Source organism: Asparagus officinalis, chromosome 8 (genome assembly GCF_001876935.1).
Source record: "Asparagus officinalis chromosome 8, Aspof.V1, whole genome shotgun sequence".
NCBI lineage: Eukaryota > Viridiplantae > Streptophyta > Magnoliopsida > Asparagales > Asparagaceae > Asparagus > Asparagus officinalis.
In genome coordinates, this window is record NC_033801.1 from 62,835,777 (window position 1) to 62,854,409 (window position 18,633).

Consider the following 18,633-nt stretch of genomic DNA (forward strand, 5'->3'; position numbering starts at 1 on the left):
GCCGGAGCCCATCATCCTCTCCGATGATCAGGAGGAAGAACCTACTCCTGTTTCTACCCCTCAACCTTCTCTTGATGATGAAAGGATGATCCCCTTGATCCAGCTCATTGCCATGGTCCCTGTCGGCCAAGAGTCTGTCACCCTGAGTCCTAGATCCGTGCACGGTCTCGTTGGCCAACTAGAGAACGCCATGAAACAGGTGGTCTCCATTGTTAGCCTTGGCTGGGGGTCCTATGCTGACTTCAAATCCTTCCTCATGAACTGTATAGCCGATCTTAGGTGCTTGGGTAAGGCTTGCGAGGCTTCACGTCGCCCGATCAAGCTTCTTCGCTTTGAGCTATGCCTGACACGCCTGGATGCTCTGTCGCGCTGTGACTCGGAGCCGGACGTGGAGTGGTTCGTGACTCAGGCTTGTGCTAAAGGGGTGTGTGAGTGGGAGATCCGAGAGAAGGACCTATCGAACCAAGGGGCCCTCTTCTCGCATTTGCTTCATCGTCAACGCTTACTGCAGGCAGAAATCGACGCTTCAACCTCCACCGTTGCCCGAATGAAGGCTCAGCTGATGGAGGAAGAGGTGACTTTGAGGGACTTGCAGCTCAAAAGCACGGGCGTTCACGATGCTGTTGAAAAGGAGATGCAGACTCTCCAGGCGCTTCGTCAAGAGGGCTCCATTGTTGTTGCTGCTTTTGAGGCCAAGATCCGAAAGGAGGCAGAAGACTGGGTCCGAGTTGATCGAGCGGAGAGGATAGCCAAGATCAAGATGAACTCGCCTTTCTGACCGAGATGGACTAGGACTGACGAGGGATTAGCCCTTAGGATCTCCTCATGTTTCTTCGTGTTGTTTTTGTTATAATTCTGTTTGAAAGATTTATCATCATCTTGTTTGAATGACTTGTCACCACTGTGACTGATGAATTGTTATACTTTTGGTTATTTAATGTTATGCGCATATGCTCTCTTTCTCTTGTTTCTCTTAGGATTTTTAGCAAATCCCCAGCTATCAACGGGTTTGACTTGTCTTTACCAATTACCATTTGAATCGGGCTAGCCATACTATTCTCCTCAGTATGATGAGTTGTCGAGTAGTTTCTCTTAGGCTTAATGCTAAGACTTCTACTCTAACCCTTAGCTGTTTGAGGCATGGGTTTGAGTTAATTGTATCCGGCAGGTTGTAGTTTGGTTGTATTGTAATAACTTAAACTAAAACGACCGTTGCCTGCAGGTGCGTCCGGAGGGTGTATCAATAGGTTGTATCGTTTGGTAGGTTTGACTGTGTAGGTGAGATCGTTCTATTGACAGCTTGACACTTCAGATGAGCTGGACCACTTGAGATTTGTCTTCACGGGTGAACTAGGCCAAACAAACGAGCAGCTCAGGCGAGACTCATTTTCAGTGATGAAGCGAGCTAGACGTTCGTAGGCGAGTTGCATTTTCGTAGGCAAAATTTGAAATGGCGAAAGTCGAGCCATGTGTTCGCAGGCGAAATCCATCCTCACAGGCGGAGTTCGAATTGGCGGGGGGGGGGCCACGTGTTTGCCAGCAAAGCTTTATGCCTTCCAGCTAAGGCCGCATGGGCTCATCAGGTCACATTAAATGCGATTTGACAAAGCGAAGTCGCTTCTGTGCACTTCGTTTGATGACGAATCGTGGCCATAGATTCTGAAACCGGCTGTTAGATTTAGTCGTGAATTTTGGTTCAGGTTCTGGGTTTCGGCTTGCCCGACCCATTCCCTGTTTTGACGGTTCCTCTGTAACCGCCGAAAACCAAACTGTTGAGAGTGATCTAGGCCGTCAATTTTGATCGTGGCTACGTCTCTCAACCACCAACGTCTCATCTCTTGAGAGCGATCTGGGCTGTCAATTTCAATCGTGGCCACGCCCCTCAACCGCAAGTGTCTCGCCTTTAAATAGGCTTCGTCTTCTTCCTTTGAGGACTACTGTGCTCAGGAATTTCTACTTGCTCGAAAATTTTTTAGAGAGAAAGAACTCCATCTTCATTTTTGGCTTTTCGATATGGCACCGAAAGCTAAGAAATGTATCTCAAAGGGAAAGGGTCCCTGTCGCTATCCTAGTAGTGTCACCGCTGGTATGGTCGCCAGCGCTCCTGGGACGCACTTGGGTAAGTCTAATGACTTTGCATTGACGACTGACACTGGGTCGGGAAGATGAGCGCTGCTCGTCTTCTTTAGTGGATTTTGTCATTTTTTGGGCAATTTTCCCGATCTGGGTGAAACTGGCCTTTTTCAGACGGATCTTGCTTTCATTGGGTGGAGACGACTTCTGCTTTGACAGGCAAAATCGGCTTTCATCGGGTGAAGGCGGATTCGGCCTTGACGGGAAAATTCTGCTTTTGTCAAGCGGGTTTGCCCTTTGTTAGGCGAATCCAATGCTTGTCAGGTGAAACTGGTTTCGCCGGGCGAGATTCGCCTGTTTGGGCGACTCGAGAGAGTTTCTGACCCCAAGAGTGGATTATGTTCTAACTCTTCGGCTTTGTCTTGCAGCCACTTTTTTGATGAGGCCCTCCCGAAGGGCGTGACCATTGGTCTTGCTGGCATCGGGTGAAGGCGGATTCGGCCTTGACGGGAAAATTCTGCTTTTGTCAAGCGGGTTTGCCCTTTGTTAGGCGAATCCAATGCTTGTCAGGTGAAACTGGTTTCGCCGGGCGAGATTCGCCTGTTTGGGCGACTCGAGAGAGTTTCTGACCCCAAGAGTGGATTATGTTCTAACTCTTCGGCTTTGTCTTGCAGCCACTTTTTTGATGAGGCCCTCCCGAAGGGCGTGACCATTGGTCTTGCTGGAGGTACGGTCTATACGGCGCCTCCTCGATTCCCTTTCCTTGATCTTGTGCCCGCGTTCGCTGCCGATAAGCCGGATGAATTGATCAAGAGAGTAACTTACGGGCACCACTTGACGTTGCGCGAGTTGACTACGGACGCAGCGTTGACGGACGAGGCTACGGCAGAGCTGAAAAAGCCCCAGTTCCTGTTTGGTGACGCCACTGTCGACCCTTCAGCTCTATTGCTTGGGGAGAGCAGGTAGCTCCGTGTTGTGGGTGGAGTCCACTACTACCTTTCCAGCATGCCGAGGGGGTTTTCAATCGTCGAGTTACGGTCGCTTGTGGTTCCGAAAACGATGAACTAGGATCTGACTCCGACCGAAGATGGGGTGACCTACGGTGTCTTCACGGGCTCAACGGCTGGGTACGGGGTCGACAGTTCCTGCAAGTGTGTGACCGCTCTGTGTCCTGGCCTGTTGTACAATGAGTTGCCCGTCGGGGAGACGTCTGCGGTGGCGGATACCTTTTGTCACCATTTCTTTCGGACCAGGGGACAGTTTCCTCCGAAGGATTTCAGGGCTCCAGGGTAGATTTACTCGGTGCCTGGTAGTAGCACCTGGTGGTCTAAGATCACCGAGTACATCTTGGATGAGAATTCCGACCTTGCGGGTTCAGAACTGTATGTGGCTATCCGAGCCACTCAACATGGTCTGAAGATCAACGCTCCTCAGTTCCACTATATTATAGAACTTTATTGTCCAGATAGCGATACGTTCTTCACTCCCAACGGTGAGCTTAGCATAACTCTCCATGAGATGTACGACGTGTTGGGGTTGCTTTTGGGGTGTTTTCCTTACGAAGAGTACGTACCAGCTCAAGACAAGATTGACCACCTTTCGACCCGATTCCCTCTGATGGTGGAGACTCTGTGGGAGCTGATCGACCGCTACCATATATGCCTTAACACCCTAGGGACAATGGACCATAAAGGCAAGAAGAAGAGAGCCCCGGTGATCAGCCATAAGAACTGGGCTGACTATCTGTTCCCGAAAAATGATGTCAAGGGAAGGTCTATTTTACCGCTGGGCGAGTGTGACCAGGCCGAAGTGGAGAATCAGATAGCCGAAGGGGGAACTACCGAAACCCTTGAGCATGATGAGGGTGGGTTCAATTTTGAAACGACTCTCCACTCGTTCCATTATCAGGCCAAGTCCCCTATATCCGGAAAGGCTCTATTCTCCGGGTACCTCATGTTGTGGTTGAAGAGATGTGTGGTTCCCACTCATTCCTTCGAGGCGCTTCCAGTGGAGGTCATCTATCCTGTGGTTCGCTTAGCCTACGGGAGATCCTATGCGCTGGTGTCAGTGATGGTGACATGCATCCATTAGGGACTTTGTACATTGACAGCCTAAATTTGTCGAGTTTCATGCGCCGATGAGGGGGAAGGCAGAGTCGCTAAGACTCCTAATCCCAGAGTAGGGCTGTCGTACACATATTTGATGGTGTGGTTCGTTTACCACTATGAGTGCTTGATGAGCGCCCCAGCGGCTCTCCAGGAGGGAGGGTTCGTCTCGTTCGTCCAACGTCTGGAGAAATGCTCCTGGAAGTGTAGAGACATCCCCGACATGAGGAAGACGCTGTCTCACTTCGGTCACTATAATTTTCACCATTTCTTCCCCTACTTCAGTGGCGGAGGGTATGGCGAGTCTCTTTGGGACGTATCAATGGCGGACCACCACACCGTCCTCTCCTGCGGTGCCTTTCGATGGTTGGTGAATATCTGACTGGGGTATCACATCATGCGAACAGGCTCCGTGTGCTACCTTGAGCCTTATGTTCCTTGCAGGTTTGCTCGTCAGTTTGGGTATGACCAACTGTACGTAGGAAACATTAACCCTTACTTGCATTATGAGGGAGGGTTAGTGGATGGCGCATGGGGGTGGTTCTGGACGCATGCCGGTGGCACCAACATGCATTTCAAACCACCTGCAAAGGATTACGACCTTCACCATACGCTCCTATATTGCCGGTGATATCGGGGCGCCAGTGCTAATCCTGAGGGCTTTCGGTTCCAGAGTTCTTGTCTGGCGGAACATGTGCGTCACCCAAGGACAACTCCACGCCCCCTCCAGGTGGAAGGGTCGCCAGAACATTAGAGAGTGGTTTTCGAAAGTCCCTATCGAGGACACCGAGGACCTTTACACGAGTTTAGGTGAATTCGGGTCATTTGAGACTCAAGCTTTGCCTCCTTACCCTTCGCTGGACCCTGCTGGTGGGCGGAGAGAATCTAATGAGCTGGCCCGAGTGGGTGAACATCTAGAACAGGTCTAGGAAATGATAGCTGGATGGATGGGGATGCCCGTTCTATCTCCAGGTAGTTCGCTCCTCTCTAAACGACAACGGGAGGCCATGACAGGCAAGCTCATAGGGTATAGGCAGCCAAGAAGGCCCGTCACGAGGAGGCGGCTGAGGCTACCAGAGCGACGAAGGCCAGGATGACACTACTCCTGTGCTAATTCCTGGAGTGACTGCACCTGTGCTAGGGCCTCTACGCCTAGGCCTCCATTTGCCACATCAAGGACGATCCCGATAACTTCGGAGGATGTTCCCCCGTCGTCTGATGTGGGGCAACAGGCGAGGGCCTCGACGACTTCAACGATCATACTAGAAGGTGACCTTTAATACTATAACCTCGGGTGTAAGGTTGAATCTGTACTACTTGACATTTGTGTTGACTTGTGTTGACTTAATGTAGGTACGGTTAAGAGAGTGATCTTCATTCCTTTCGACGAAGAGGAGGGGACTGGAGATAAAGCGGAGCTTGGTGACTCAGGTAAGAGTAGGGTCGAACGTTGTTGATCTGCCTATGCCGAACTACCAATAGGGCTCTCCTCAGGAGTTATTATTAACCTTCTTCCTGTATTTATAGCTGATCTACCCCTTGAGGCCGATAGTAAAGAGGATCCTCCTCTTGGGCGGGCCAGTCAACTGGAGCGAGGGATGAATCAGAGGAAGGAGACGACGCCTCGATCCATAAGGTGATGTCGAGCGAGGAGGAGGCGTCGGCTCATGGAGAAGTGTCGGACCAATGAGGAGAAGTCCCCATTCCTGAAGAAGCGTTGGTTGGGGGTGAAGCATAAGTCTAGGAGTCTCCAACCCGAGGGAAAACATCCACTCGGCTGGTGGTCGCTTCCTCGTCCTTGGTGACCGCCGAAGTTGCGGTCAGATCTATGGCTAAGATCCCAGCAGCGTCAGTCGGTGTCTCAGTCTCAGTAGTATCTACCACCACCTCTGCTGCCGTGGCTACCAGCGCTCCGGTGATGTCTGCGGTCGAGAAAGCTACCCTCTCTCCTTTGGCTCATTCTCGCAAGAGGGCGGTGGATCGAGCCCTTGCTAACCTCAAAGATACCATTGCTGACAGCGTCAAGTTGGCATTGGAAGAAAGTTGTCCTTTCGAGGAGTTTAAGGAGCCTCTTGACTATCACATGGGCTTCTTGATCAAGATGCTTGGTGTCTCCGCTGCCAATCCGTATTTCAAGCGTTTGGAGGAGGCAGAGCGGGCTATTCGGCAGTTGCTCGCTCTTCGTGCCATGGACTCTGAAATCCTTCATATTGCATTCGACAAGGTCCAAGCAGCATTAGAGGAGCACGATCGTAGACTGGAGGAGACAATGTCATTGGAGGCGAGGCTAATGGAAGAACTGGTGCACGTTATGGCCGAGGACGAGCGAGTAAGCCGAGAGCACCAAAAAGCCGACTCCCGTATCTCTCGCCTGTCTTCGGATATAGTGAAGACCAAACAAACCATTGCTAACACGCAGGCCTTATTGGCCACCCAGGAGAAGACTCGTGAATAGCTGATAGGGGAGTTGGAGGAACTCGGATCTCGACGACAGCTGGTCGTTGACGTCATTGAGGAGAAAGGCCGAGCCCTTAAGGAGGCAAGGCACACTGTCCAAGACTTAGTTTTCAAGCTCTGATTGTATTGTTATATTCAAACCTCTCTTAATGAATGGAATCATGCTTTTGTCTCAGTCATTGTTCCTCTTATTCTGTGTGCACGCGATTTTACTTTTTTTTACTGTTCACAATGGGCGACGTCAAGTTAACCATCGGTGGATTCGCGCCGGGTAAGTTTTGGCAACCAGTGAATTTTGGCTGCAGGCGAATTTCAACTGCAGGCGGAATTAAGACTAGTCGAATCTCAATTGGGTCCAACTTCTAGGCGAACTTGAGAGCGATGAAGACTCGAGCTGTAGCTAGACTTGGACTAGGTAGGCCAAAGTGATGCACGAGCCTGGGCTATCAGGCGAACTCAAGCCATGCGAGCACGAATAAAGAATTCGACTCGTAGGCGGGCTTTGCTTTTAGTAGGCCACGTGTCTGTTCGTGTATTAATACGCTCGCCAGTTAAGACAACGTGAGCACGTCGCTTCGTATTAAAGGTGACATAGTGGTGGGCTCTCCATTGTTTCGCGCCCAATCTGAGCCGTTGGCTAGAGATTATGCTTAAAATTGTCAGATCTCGACCGCTCTCGCGGGATTCTGGATCGTTCGGTCTTGCTTTCGACTGTTCAGTTCGAACTGTCCAATCGAACGATGGGTGATCATCTGAGCAATGGGTATATAATGCTCATCTCCCTTATTAGAAGGAGTTATAGCACTCATTGTTTTCTACAGGGGAAACCCAAGCTTTCTCTTACTGTGTCCGGGATGGCTCCCCGAGTGAAAGTGACCGTCTTAAAGAAGAAACGGGAGGATTCCTCCTCTGCTACTACCGAGGCCACCACTGCCGAAGGTATCCTTGCATTCGATCTTCGTGAGTTGTTTTACAATATTAATCCCTTTGATGTGTCGTCCAGGTCGAGAGGGTGCACCGACCGTCGAGCGGTCTCCGCCTGAGCCTATCCTTGTCTCGGACGATGAATCCGGGGAGCCTGCAGTTGCGTCTTCTTCACACTCTGCTCCACTACCTAAAGTAGGACTTTGCCTTGAGGTTCCGCCTATCGTGATGCTTGCCAGTGGCCAATAGCCCATTCCTTTAGAACTTCTTCCTATACCGGCTCGTGTTGAAGAACTGGAGAATGCTGCGAAGCAAGTGATCTCCCTCGTTAGTCTTGGTTTGGGGGTGTATTCTGATTTCCAGCAGTCCCTCTTGGATCACATGGCCGACCTTAGGCGGCTGGGTGAATCTCGACTCGCTACATGTTGTATGACGAGGCTGCTTTACTTGGAATCGCTGCTGATGCGCTTGGAGCACTTGTTACATGTGGATCCGGTTGCTGAAGTGGAGTTGTTCTTGTCTCATGCCTAGTGTCAGGGGACGTGGGAACAGGAGGTGCGGGCGTGGAATATTACTAACTTGGAGTCCCACCTTAGCCTTTTGACGGACCGGCATCGTTTGCTGTAGGCCCGGATAGATGTCCTTACCTCTACCATCGCCCGTTTGAAGGCTGAGTTAGAGCAAGCGGAGACGATGCTGAGGGGGCTCTGATTTGAGAGCTGGAATGCTGGTAGGGCTGTCAAAGAGGCAACTCAAAATCTTAAGATGCTGCGTCAGGAAGACTCTGTTGTTGCTTCCACCTTCGAGGTCCGGACTCAGAAGGAAGCCAAGGACGGAGCCTGGGAGGACCACGCAAGAAGGGTGGCTGAAGTCAAAGCCGAACTCACGTCCTTCAGTTTGCTGGACTAGGCTTTCAGTGCTAAAGCAGTGTTAAAACATTTTGTCTCCTTTTGCTTTCAATGTAGCGTTATAACTTGTTTGATTGTGAAGTCATAACTTTGTTCAAATGTACTGTCTTAGAACCAGATGAATGTCATGCCCTTTTGGCTTCCCAAATGTGTTTGTGCATATATTCCTCCTGTTTCTGTCGCCTCTTACCCCTCAGCTTTCATCTGTGAGGTCGTCATGGGTGGACTCTCAGCCATAGGTGAATTCGAGCCAGGCGAGTTCAAGCTATGGGTGAATTCTGGCCATAGGCGAATTCAAACTACAGACACTACCTTTTATAGGATTGGTCATTTGAACCCAAGAACCCCTCATTCATTGAGGAGAAAACCCAATTTCAACCCTAACTTTTATAGGTTTGGTGGAAAAGGAGACAAAGGTGGATTTTTTGTTTATCGAAAAGGAGTGACTCGACCTTAGTCTTGATTATCTGTAGGCTTGACTAAGCGAGATGGGAAACAATCCTAACTTTTATAGGTTTGACTGTTCCAAGTGGACCTCTCGTTCATGGAAGGAATCGAGAGAGGGATTTGGCTTTGGCCCTAACTTTTATAGGTTTGACCAGAAGGCAAAGGAAGTGGAATACGGGCAACAAAGAAAGTACCAACTCGTATGATCACTCAAAGGGAGACTTTAACGCCAGGTGATTCTGACCTAACACGTTGAGTCTGAGAAATGCCAATGACTGGCAGATGGAAATGTTGGTGGACCCACTGTCGTTTAATTTGATCAGCGGATGGTTTTATTTCTTATTCATCAATTCTACAATGACTGGGTTATCCCTAAGAATACCCATGTGGTATTCTTCCGGGAACTTCCCGATGCATTGGTTATCCTGAAGATACTAAGGATAGTATCTTTTCAGGAACTTGCCGTTTATCGGCATCATAAGCCGGTCACCGTCTTTGGTGACAAGGCGATATGCGCCACTCGAGTAGACTGTCTCCACTACGAATGGTCCCTCCCATTTTGGGTTCAAATTTACCCTTTTTCTTGGAATTAAGGATTATTGGTCGGTGAGCAGCTAGAACCAAATCCCCTTCTTTGAAACTCCTTTGTCGAACCTTTTTGTCGAAGGCTCGAGAAATTCAGATGGATTCTAATTCAGGCTAGCCACGTGTCCGGTCATGGTCTCACGTGCCCGCAGCTGGGCCGATGTTGTCACGTCGCTTCACATTAAAGACGACGTAGTGGGAGTTCTTCGTTCACCACGCCCGACCTAGACCGTTAAACAACAAGCGCGTACTTAGGCCGTACGTCATATATTGCTCTCCCTTCTTGTCGAAGAGGTCATGGTGTTCATCGTTCCCTTCTCGTTCAGGATGGCACTACGAGCCAAGACGTCTGCCTCAAAGAAGATGGAGAATGATGCCTCTTCCTTAGCTCCCGTACCTAACCGCGGTCCGGAGTCTAAATCTTCGGACTCCGCTAATTCGTAGGTCCAGGTTGAGGAATTGGAGAAAGCCGTGGAGCGGGTGATCTCGCTCGTCGATCAGGGCCGTGGTACCTTCACGGACTTGAAACAGTTTCTCTCAGATTACGTGGCCCGCATCTGGCGTCTAAGCGACTATAGGCTTGCCATACGCTGTTCGATGAGACTCCTCGATCTGGAGTCACTTTTAACAAAGTTGGAGAATCTGTGGTAGGCAAATTTGGAGCCCGATGTGACGCTATTCTTGGCTTCAGCCCGTCGTCGTGGAATGTGGCAGTGAGAGTACCGAAGGTGAGACATAGAAGACAAAAAATCCCTTATCAGTCGTTTGGATCTTCGGCAATGCCTGTTGCAAGCTAACATGGAGGCTACCACTTCTTCAATTCTTTCAGGCGTGATCTCGTATGCTGAGGGGGAATCAACTTTGACGGGCCTACGCATTTAGAGCGAGACCGTGCTCGGTGATCTTGCAAGGGAGAGGCGTATGCTCCTGATGCTGCGCCAGGAGGATGTCATCGCTAACGCTTCTTTCGAGGCAAGGGTCCGGCAGGAGGCAGAGGACGAAGCTCGTGCTACGCATGTGAAGAAGATAGCCGCGATCAAAGCTGAGCTTGCATCTTTCAAACTTTTAGAATAAACTCACAGAATAGGAATAGGTTCAAGATGTCATGTTCAATCTTTTGTTTCTTGGATGTAATGTTATGACTCACTTGATTATAAAGTCATAACTTTGTTCGAATGTATTGTCTAGAAACAGCTAATGAACTTTGAGCCTTCTTGATTCTTTGAGACGTTGTGCGTACCTTCCTTTCATTTTTTTATTATTGTGTATCGCTATTTAGCTCCTAACTCATGTGATAGGCAAACTCAATTGTTGGCGAGTTTATGTCGCAGGCGAATTTGTGCCATAGGCGCAACTTAAGCGCAGGAGAGTTTGTGCTACAAGCAAGTTTGTGCTACAGGTGAAACTCAAGCGCATGCGAGTTTGTGCCGTAAGCTAAACTCAAACGCAGGCGAATCTGTGCTATAGGTGAAACTCGAGCACAGGCGAGTTTGTGCTGTAAGTGAAACTCAAGCGCAGGCGAGTTTGTGTCACAGGAAAAACTCAAACATAGGTGAGTTTGTGCTTCGGGCGAAACTCAAGCAAATGCAAGTTTGTGCTTTGGGTGAAACTCAAACATAGGCGAGTCTGTGCCACGTGTCCGCCTACGGACCCAAATGCTTGCCAGCTAGGGCGATGCAGGCATGTCAACCCACATTAATTGCAAAGTGACGGAATGCTTCACCTTTCACGCTTGATCCGAACCATCGGTTTAGAGTCCCAGAAGCCGAGGCTTTTATGGGTGTCGAACTCGAAACGCCACTGGAGATCTGATCCATTCGATTCATCTGAGCTGACAAATCTCAACCGTCGGATCCCAGTTATATAGTGTGTCCACCACTCTCTTGGTAGATCTCGCGCTCACAAAATTTCATCTGAAGAAAATTTTTGCAGAGGCTTCGTTGTCCCGAACAATGGCTCCTGAGACCAAGCCGAACGCTTCCAAGGGCAAGGAGGTTACTTCCTCCTCCGGTGCTACTGGTGCTGACGCGGCGTCGGCTGACGCTGTTAACCCGACCCAGTGGTCGGTCACTCTGAGCCTTGCCCCGACGCTTGATATCCTCCGAAAGCTGGAGGGTGACTTACGCGGGATGGCTACCCTCATTAGCCAAAGCGTTGGGAAGTACTACGACGTGCTCCCCCTCGTGGCCACGACCCTCGAGGAGATCCGGCATGTGGGCGGCCCCCAACTCGCCCAACAATGTGAGCGAGAACTCCATTGTTTGGAGGGGTTGATGTAACATCTGGAGGCGCTGGTGCACGCCAACCCCGAACTGACACCTTTGGCGATGAGTGCGCTGTTCGAGCGCTAAGCTTTGGCCAGGCGCATTCTGGAGAAGGAGGCTCAGCGTAAACGCCTGCGCAAACAACACCGCGCCTTGCTGGCCAAGATGGATGCTTATCATGACACCTGCTCTTTCTTGGAAGTCGATTCCCCTCGGGGAGAAGAGGACTTGAAGAAATGGCAAGCAGAGAGTGCAAGGGTCTGTCGCCTCGCTACCGGAGTGTTGCAAGCCCTCCAGGGTTTGCGTCAGGAAGAGGAGGATGGTGAAGCTGCTCTCACCAGGCTCTAGCAGAGGAAGGAGGAGAAGATCCGAGCCAGGAAAGCAGCGGAGCTTGCAGACGTCAAGGCTAGGATTGCCACCTTAAGCCTGCTGAAGTTTATTTAGGACGCTCTTTCCTTTTTCTTTTTGTATCGTTGTTACTTGATACATTTTTTTTAAAACTCTGTCTATAATGGTGTTTTACGCTTGTGGTTATTCTCCATTTTGCACATGTTGCCTTTCTTTTGCTTTTCTATGTTGATCTATACCTAGGACTTTTTGATTAATCCTTGGTAGTCCTTGTTTTGAACTTGCCTTTGCTGTTTGTCGCTTGAGTCGAGCTAGCTACACTATTTTCCGCAGTGTGACAGGCCTTCGAGGAGCTTATCTTAGACTTAGTTGCTAGGATCCTCCTCCATCCTTGGCTGTTCGAAACGTGAGGTTGGGTTAACCCCGACTCTCGCGTTGCAGTTCAGGCGGGTATGAGACGTTAAGGGTTAATAACCTAACCCAAGCAGAGCGGCTGCTTGTGCACGCGACCCAATCAAGGTCCCAACAACGACTCACCATTTGGTGAGTTGCTGTTCGGAGGTCAATTGGAGCATGTCGCCTGGTAAACTGCCCTTAATGAACATCATCGCTCGCAAGGACGATGATGTTAGGGTAATCGAGTCGCTCAGGGACGTGGGAGTGTGGTGACTGATTATTGTAGGAGCCGTCACATGGTGGGCTACTACCCATCGATTGTTCTAAGAAAATATTAGAACACTCGGGATAGGTCGGGTCATTTAGGGATGTACGAGTGTGATGACCGACCAGAGTAGCAACGCGTCGCATGGTAGGTTACTACTTGGATAGTGTCATTCATGAGAATGATGGAGCCTACTCTACCAGAGGTAATCATTAACCCGATAGAATCTTGTTGCGATCGGAGCAACTATGAGGACCTATCATCCCATGGGAGGGGATTGGTAGGCTGATATTGCCAGAGGTGATAGTTAACATAACTTGATTGTTTGTTGCGATGTGAGCAACTCTGTAGGCTTACCATCCTATTAGAGAGGATTGGTAAGTTGATTTTGGCCAGAAGTAACAATTAACATGACTTGATTCGAGAGATCCATTATCCAGTTGAATGAGACAGACAGAGAAATGACAATCAGAGGTGGGGATTTAACTTGATAATCGACTTTGGTCCTAACTGTCGAAAGGTTTGACCGAATGGGGCTCTGGGTTATCCCTAAGAACACTATATGTAGCGTCTTATAAAGGGTTTCCCATAAGCAGTGGCTCATACTCGCGAGTATGTCGGAGTATATGAAGCAGGGACAGTTTAGCCTCGTGTACCAGTTATAGGGAAAAAGGGGTAGTTTAGACTCGTGCACTGGTAGGAGTGAAAGGATAGTACTAAGGGTAGTACTTCTTCAAGAATTTGCCGTTGATAGGCATCATGATCTTATCGCCATTTGGTTTGACGAGGCGATAAGCTCCGTTTGAATAAACTATCTCTATCACGAACGGTCTTTCCCATTTAGGATGGAATTTGTCTTTCTTCTTGGAAGTGAGAATCATCGGTCGTCAAACGGCGAGTATCAATTCTTCCTCCTTGAAGGGTTGATGCTTGACTTTCTTGTCAAAGACCTTAGCTATTCGAGCTTGGTAGAACTCAATGTGTTGTTGGGCTTCAAGCCGCCTTTCATCCAACGCTTCAAATTCCGCGAGACGTCGTTGATGATTATCCTCGGTCATCATTCATGTCGCTAGGGCGACACGGATGGATGGAATTTGAATCTCTAATGGTAACACAGCCTCGCAGCCATATACCAATGAGTAAGGCGTGTTGCCAGTCGGCGTGCGAACTGTTGTGCGATACGCTCATAAGCTCTCGCCAAGTTTCTCATTCCAATCACGCTTGCTACTGGAAGTCAGCTTGGTTATGATCTTAACGATTGTTTTGTTGAAGGCCTCGGTCAAACCGTTCGCCGAAGGGTTATAGATTGTAGAGGAAAGGTTCCAGATTTTGAACTTGTCACAGAACCGGGTGAACACATGACTAACGAATTGTGTGTCGTTGTCATGAATGACACATCGAGGTACGCCGTATCGATATATGACGTGATGTTTGATGAACTTGATCACCTTATTGGTTTTGACTTCTCTTAAAGGGATGGCTTCGGCCAATTTGAAGAAGTAGTCGGTGATTGCCAGAATGAACCGATGACCCCTTACTGATGGCGAGGATATCGGCCCAACTATATCCATTCCCCATGCTTCGAACGGCCATGACACTACTGTCATATGCAGGTCTTCTGGAGGTCGGTGCATGTAATTGGCATAGATTTGGTATGCGTGGCATCGTTTGGCATAAGCAACTGTGTCGCTAACCATCCCTGGCCAAAAGTAGCCTATCCTTCACAGACGATCCCACAGCTTAGGTCCGGGCTGGTGAGCTCCACAGGTGCCATCATGGGCTTCACGTAGCGCTTCTTGTGCTTCTGTCTTTGAAAGACATTGGAGTAACAAGCCCTCATATGACCTATGATACAACATCTCCGTGGCCGAGTCGTAGTCGAACCTTGAGGCACGTCGGCGGACAGACTCTCGCTCCTTAGCATCTTCAGGTAACATGCCGTATAAAATATAATCGATGATCAGGAGACGTTAGTCTTTCGGGTCAAGTTGGTCAGGAGCCTGATGAGTAGCGTTCGCTTCTAGAACATCCTCTGGTCGAAAGAGTCGTCGACTCGCTATAGTGACACATTGAGTCGTCTCTAACGGTTGAGCCAAGTTAGTCGATAAGGATGCGAGGGCGTCCGCATGCGTGTTCTTAGAACAAAGCACATGCTCAATATAGAAGTTTTTGAATGACTCAACTAGTTTCGTAGCCGCTTTATGAAGCGGGATTAGATCGTCATTCCTAACCTCGTATTCTTCCATCATCTGCCTAACGATAAGCTGAGAGTCACCGTAAGCCTCGAGATGCTTTATTTCTAACTCTCTTGCCAGCTCGAGCCCAATGAGTAGCGCATTATACTCAGTTACATTGTTGGTACAGGGCTCTATTAAAGAAAAGGCTCGGGGTAATACGTGGTTATGCGGGGAAGTGAGGACCACCCCCACTCCTACAACAATAGATCCGCTCGTGCCGACGCGAGACACACCATCGAAGAACATCTTCCAAACTTCCGCTGGGGAGGTCATGTTGACTTTGGAGGGTTCATCCGGCAAATCTTCAAACAGGTTAGTCTTCACCCCCAGCGGTTGACTGGCCATGAGATCACAGATGGCCTGCCCTTTGACTGATTTCTACGGCATAAAGTGAATGTCGTACTGAGATAGTAGGAATGCCCATCTGGCCAAGCGCCAGTTTAAGGCCGTGGGCTATGTCATGAAGACTCGGATGGGGTTCATCTGGGAAATGACATGGATGGTTTGGCCAACTAGGTAATGTCGCATCTTTTGGATGGCAAATACCAAGGCTAAACACTCCTTTTCGACCATAGGGTACCGCCGCTCGGCGTCCTGTAGAGTTCTACTCAGGTAGTAGATGCCCTGCTCATGACCGTCATCATCATTTTATGCTAAGAGAGCGCCCAGAGTGTGCTCCATGGCTCGTATGTAGATAAGGAATGGTTTTCCTGAGATCGGAGCCGTCAGGACGGGTGGGCTCGAGAGGTAAGCTTTGATATCTTCAAAGGCCCACTGGCAGGGCTCGTCCCATACGAAGGAGATACCCTTCTTCATCAGTTTGGAGAAGGGTTGACATTTGCCCGAAAGATTTGAAATGAACCTCCGGATGTAAGCCAATCGTCCCTGGAGACCCCTTAATTCCTTGAGATTTCGGGGCGGCTGAAGCTTTTGGATAGTTCGTACCTTATCCGGGTCGATTCAAATTCCCTTTGTTATGACTACGAATCTAAGGAATTTACCACAGGACATCCCTAAGAATGACTTTGTAGGATTCATCTTGAGTTGATGAGATTGCATGAGTTCGAACATCATTCTTAGGTCTTGGAGATGGTCATCATTGTTGCGACTTTTCACGACCAGGTCGTCTACATAGCATTCGACTGTCTTTCGCAGATAGTCTCGAAAAATCATGCTCATAGCACGTTGATAGGTTGCACCGGCGTTTTTAAGTCTGAAAGGTATGACCGTGTAGCAGTACACCCCCATTGGAGTCCTGAATGAAGTGTGTTTTTCGTCATGAGGGTGCATCTTGATTTGATTATACCCTGAAAACCCATCCATAAAGAACATCCTCTCAAATCTGCACGTGTTATCGATGATGACGTCCGTGATGGGAAGAGGTAATTCGTCCTTTGGGCAAGTGGCATTAAGGTTTCTGAAGTCAATGCAGATGCGGATATTACCATTCTTCTTCAGGATCGGAACAATATTGGCTACCCAGTTGGGGTGCTGTTCCTCTCTGATGAAGCTGGATTTGATCAGCTTCTTCACTTCGGCCTCGATTGCCTCCATAATTTGTGGATGAAACCGTCTCTACTGTTATTTGACAGGTTTGGCGTCCAAGCCGATGTTGAGGTGATACATGGCGATCTGCGGATCAAGGCCGGGCATGTCCTCGTAATTCCATACGAAGACATCAATATATTCCCGTATGAGGGCTATGAGGTCTTCCTTCTCCTAGGGAGGTAGACTACTGCTAACAAATATGAGCTTGGGGTTGGTCTCATCGCCCATGTTTACCTGGAGGATTTCGTCCTCGGTGGGCGGTTCACGCTGCTCGAAGCGACTACTCCACTGAGCATTAACGTGGTGGTCCCATGTCTTATCATAAAGTGGGACTTGTCCATCCTCTGCCATTTTGGTAGGATCAGTCGCAGCCATGTTGACTGTGAGGTTGTTGAACAAGTCTCACACGCTGATGTCTAAGTCCCATGATGAGGATGTCTATGATCGATCCTCGGAGCCGGTATCATCGGAGTCCTCTCTAAAATTGCAAAACAATTCCGATGAGGGAGAAATGTAACCTAAGCCTCTTTGAGTCTTAGTGAAGTAGTTCGAGGGTTTTCCTTTAGGTACGTAGGCGGGTCAGACGACCATCTTCTGTCCTCTGCCATAGTTCAGGCCTTCTTGGCGAGTGAGGTCGTAACTTATGTCCTTCATCATGCGTTTTGCCACTTGACTGTATTGCGAAAACTAGTGCGCAGACTCCTCCTCTTCAGACTCGTCCCACAACGTACATAAGGGGTGATCAATTCTCCCAAAGATAATATTCTTTTGATAACTATCTTGGGTGGGTACGACGAATACAGCTTGCGAAGACTCAATCGTTTGTCTCTTCGTGACATATGATGAGTGTACGGAAAAGTGTAGAGAAGGGTCACTGTGGAGCCTCGACATTGGGTTGTTAGGCAGGTCATCCTTGGATGTCGGGCAAGATGAAAAGTAAGCAAAGTCGAACTTCTCATTCAAGATAATCCCATTCGCCTGGATAGCGTCGGTTGCATTATGGCTTTCGTAGCCGATTACAATCGATTCGAAATCATTCAGGACAAGGTTATCACCATATTCGGGTTCACTATCTGCTTCATTACCTCTCTCGAGTTCCTCGATTAGTGGTTCATCAGAATCTTGGTAAAGCAGGGAATCCGTGATGTAGTTCTCGACTCTTTTGAAGGGTTGTTTGTCGGCAACTACTGTCTTCACCCGATCGTAGTCATCCACGTATTTTAGGCATTAGTGCAATGTGGATGTGACAATGCAGTTGTTGTAAATCCATGACCATCCCAGCAGCATGTTGTAGGAAGGCTCAGCGTCGATGACGTAGCAGGTGACCTCCGTCTTCATGTCGCCTATACGGCACTTTAGGCGGATCTTGCCAAGCGGCCTCGTCCCAATGGCGTTAAACCCAAAGATAGTCGTGGTTGTCATGGAAAGACACTTTTGGGGGACCCTCAGGTATTGCATAAGTTTCAAGGGGATGATGCTTAGCACGGATCCAGGATCAACTTGGATTTGATCTACTCTGGAGGAACCGATGTACCCCGTGAAGTACAAGGGTTGATCGTGGGAAGTGCTTTTGATTAGCATGTCTTCCGGAGTGAATGTGATGCAGGGGACCCACTGTTCGGCAGCCTAACAGCATTGTAGACACTCCTTCCCCGCTTCTTCTTCCCTTTGTGGACGAGAAGTGCGTAGCGATAACCTCCGAGTCGGCCAATGCCTCATGTAGAGCTTCCCGAGTAGGTCTAGATAGATGCAGGAGTTCATACATGGTAATTCTAGCTGGAATATTCTTTAGATGTGCGAGTACATTGAACCTGAAAGGCTGGTTGCTCAAGCTAGCCCCGTCGGGGTTTGGAGGGGTCTCTGCAGGCAGCCGCCTGGAGGGTCCCGCCGACTCCTTCGCCCTGGCAGGGTAATTCTTGGTGAATTCTCTCCCTGTCTTGGTGGCCAGGGTGGTAGCATCCTCATTGGAGTCGGTGAGGGCGACTACTGTCGTTTTGCCTTCATCTGGGATAATGGATACGGTGTTGCAAGGTTTACCCTTGGTCTTCTTCGAAGGCTTCGAAGTCTATTGTTCAT

General features: G+C 49.2%; 2 protein-coding genes across 2 annotated transcripts in view; both read right to left on the reverse strand.

Moving 5' to 3' along the window:
- LOC109821301 (protein FAR1-RELATED SEQUENCE 5-like) overlaps positions 1-114 on the reverse strand; it is a 14,641-nt gene extending 14,527 nt beyond the window's left edge. Inside the window, exon 1 of the mRNA XM_020387489.1 lies at positions 66-114. Coding sequence (XP_020243078.1) covers positions 66-114 — 49 coding nt within the window. The remainder of the gene's footprint in view (positions 1-65) is intronic.
- On the reverse strand, positions 14,743-16,932 carry LOC109821302. The gene is made up of 2 exons (XM_020387490.1): positions 16,792-16,932; positions 14,743-15,387 (listed from the first exon to the last, which is right to left on the reverse strand). The coding sequence occupies exons 1-2, from the start codon at positions 16,930-16,932 to the stop codon at positions 14,743-14,745; spliced, it is 786 nt and encodes a 261-aa protein (XP_020243079.1).

Bases quoted from the DNA above. Each gene is read 5' to 3' on its own strand.
- LOC109821302 (XM_020387490.1), bottom strand. From the start codon at position 16,932: ATGGCTGCGACTGATCCTACCAAAATGGCAGAGGATGGACAAGTCCCA. The intron at 15,388-16,791 runs GTAAACATGGGC...TTTATGCCGTAG, and splicing joins CCGAGGACGAAATCCTCCAG to AAATCAGTCAAAGGGCAGGC.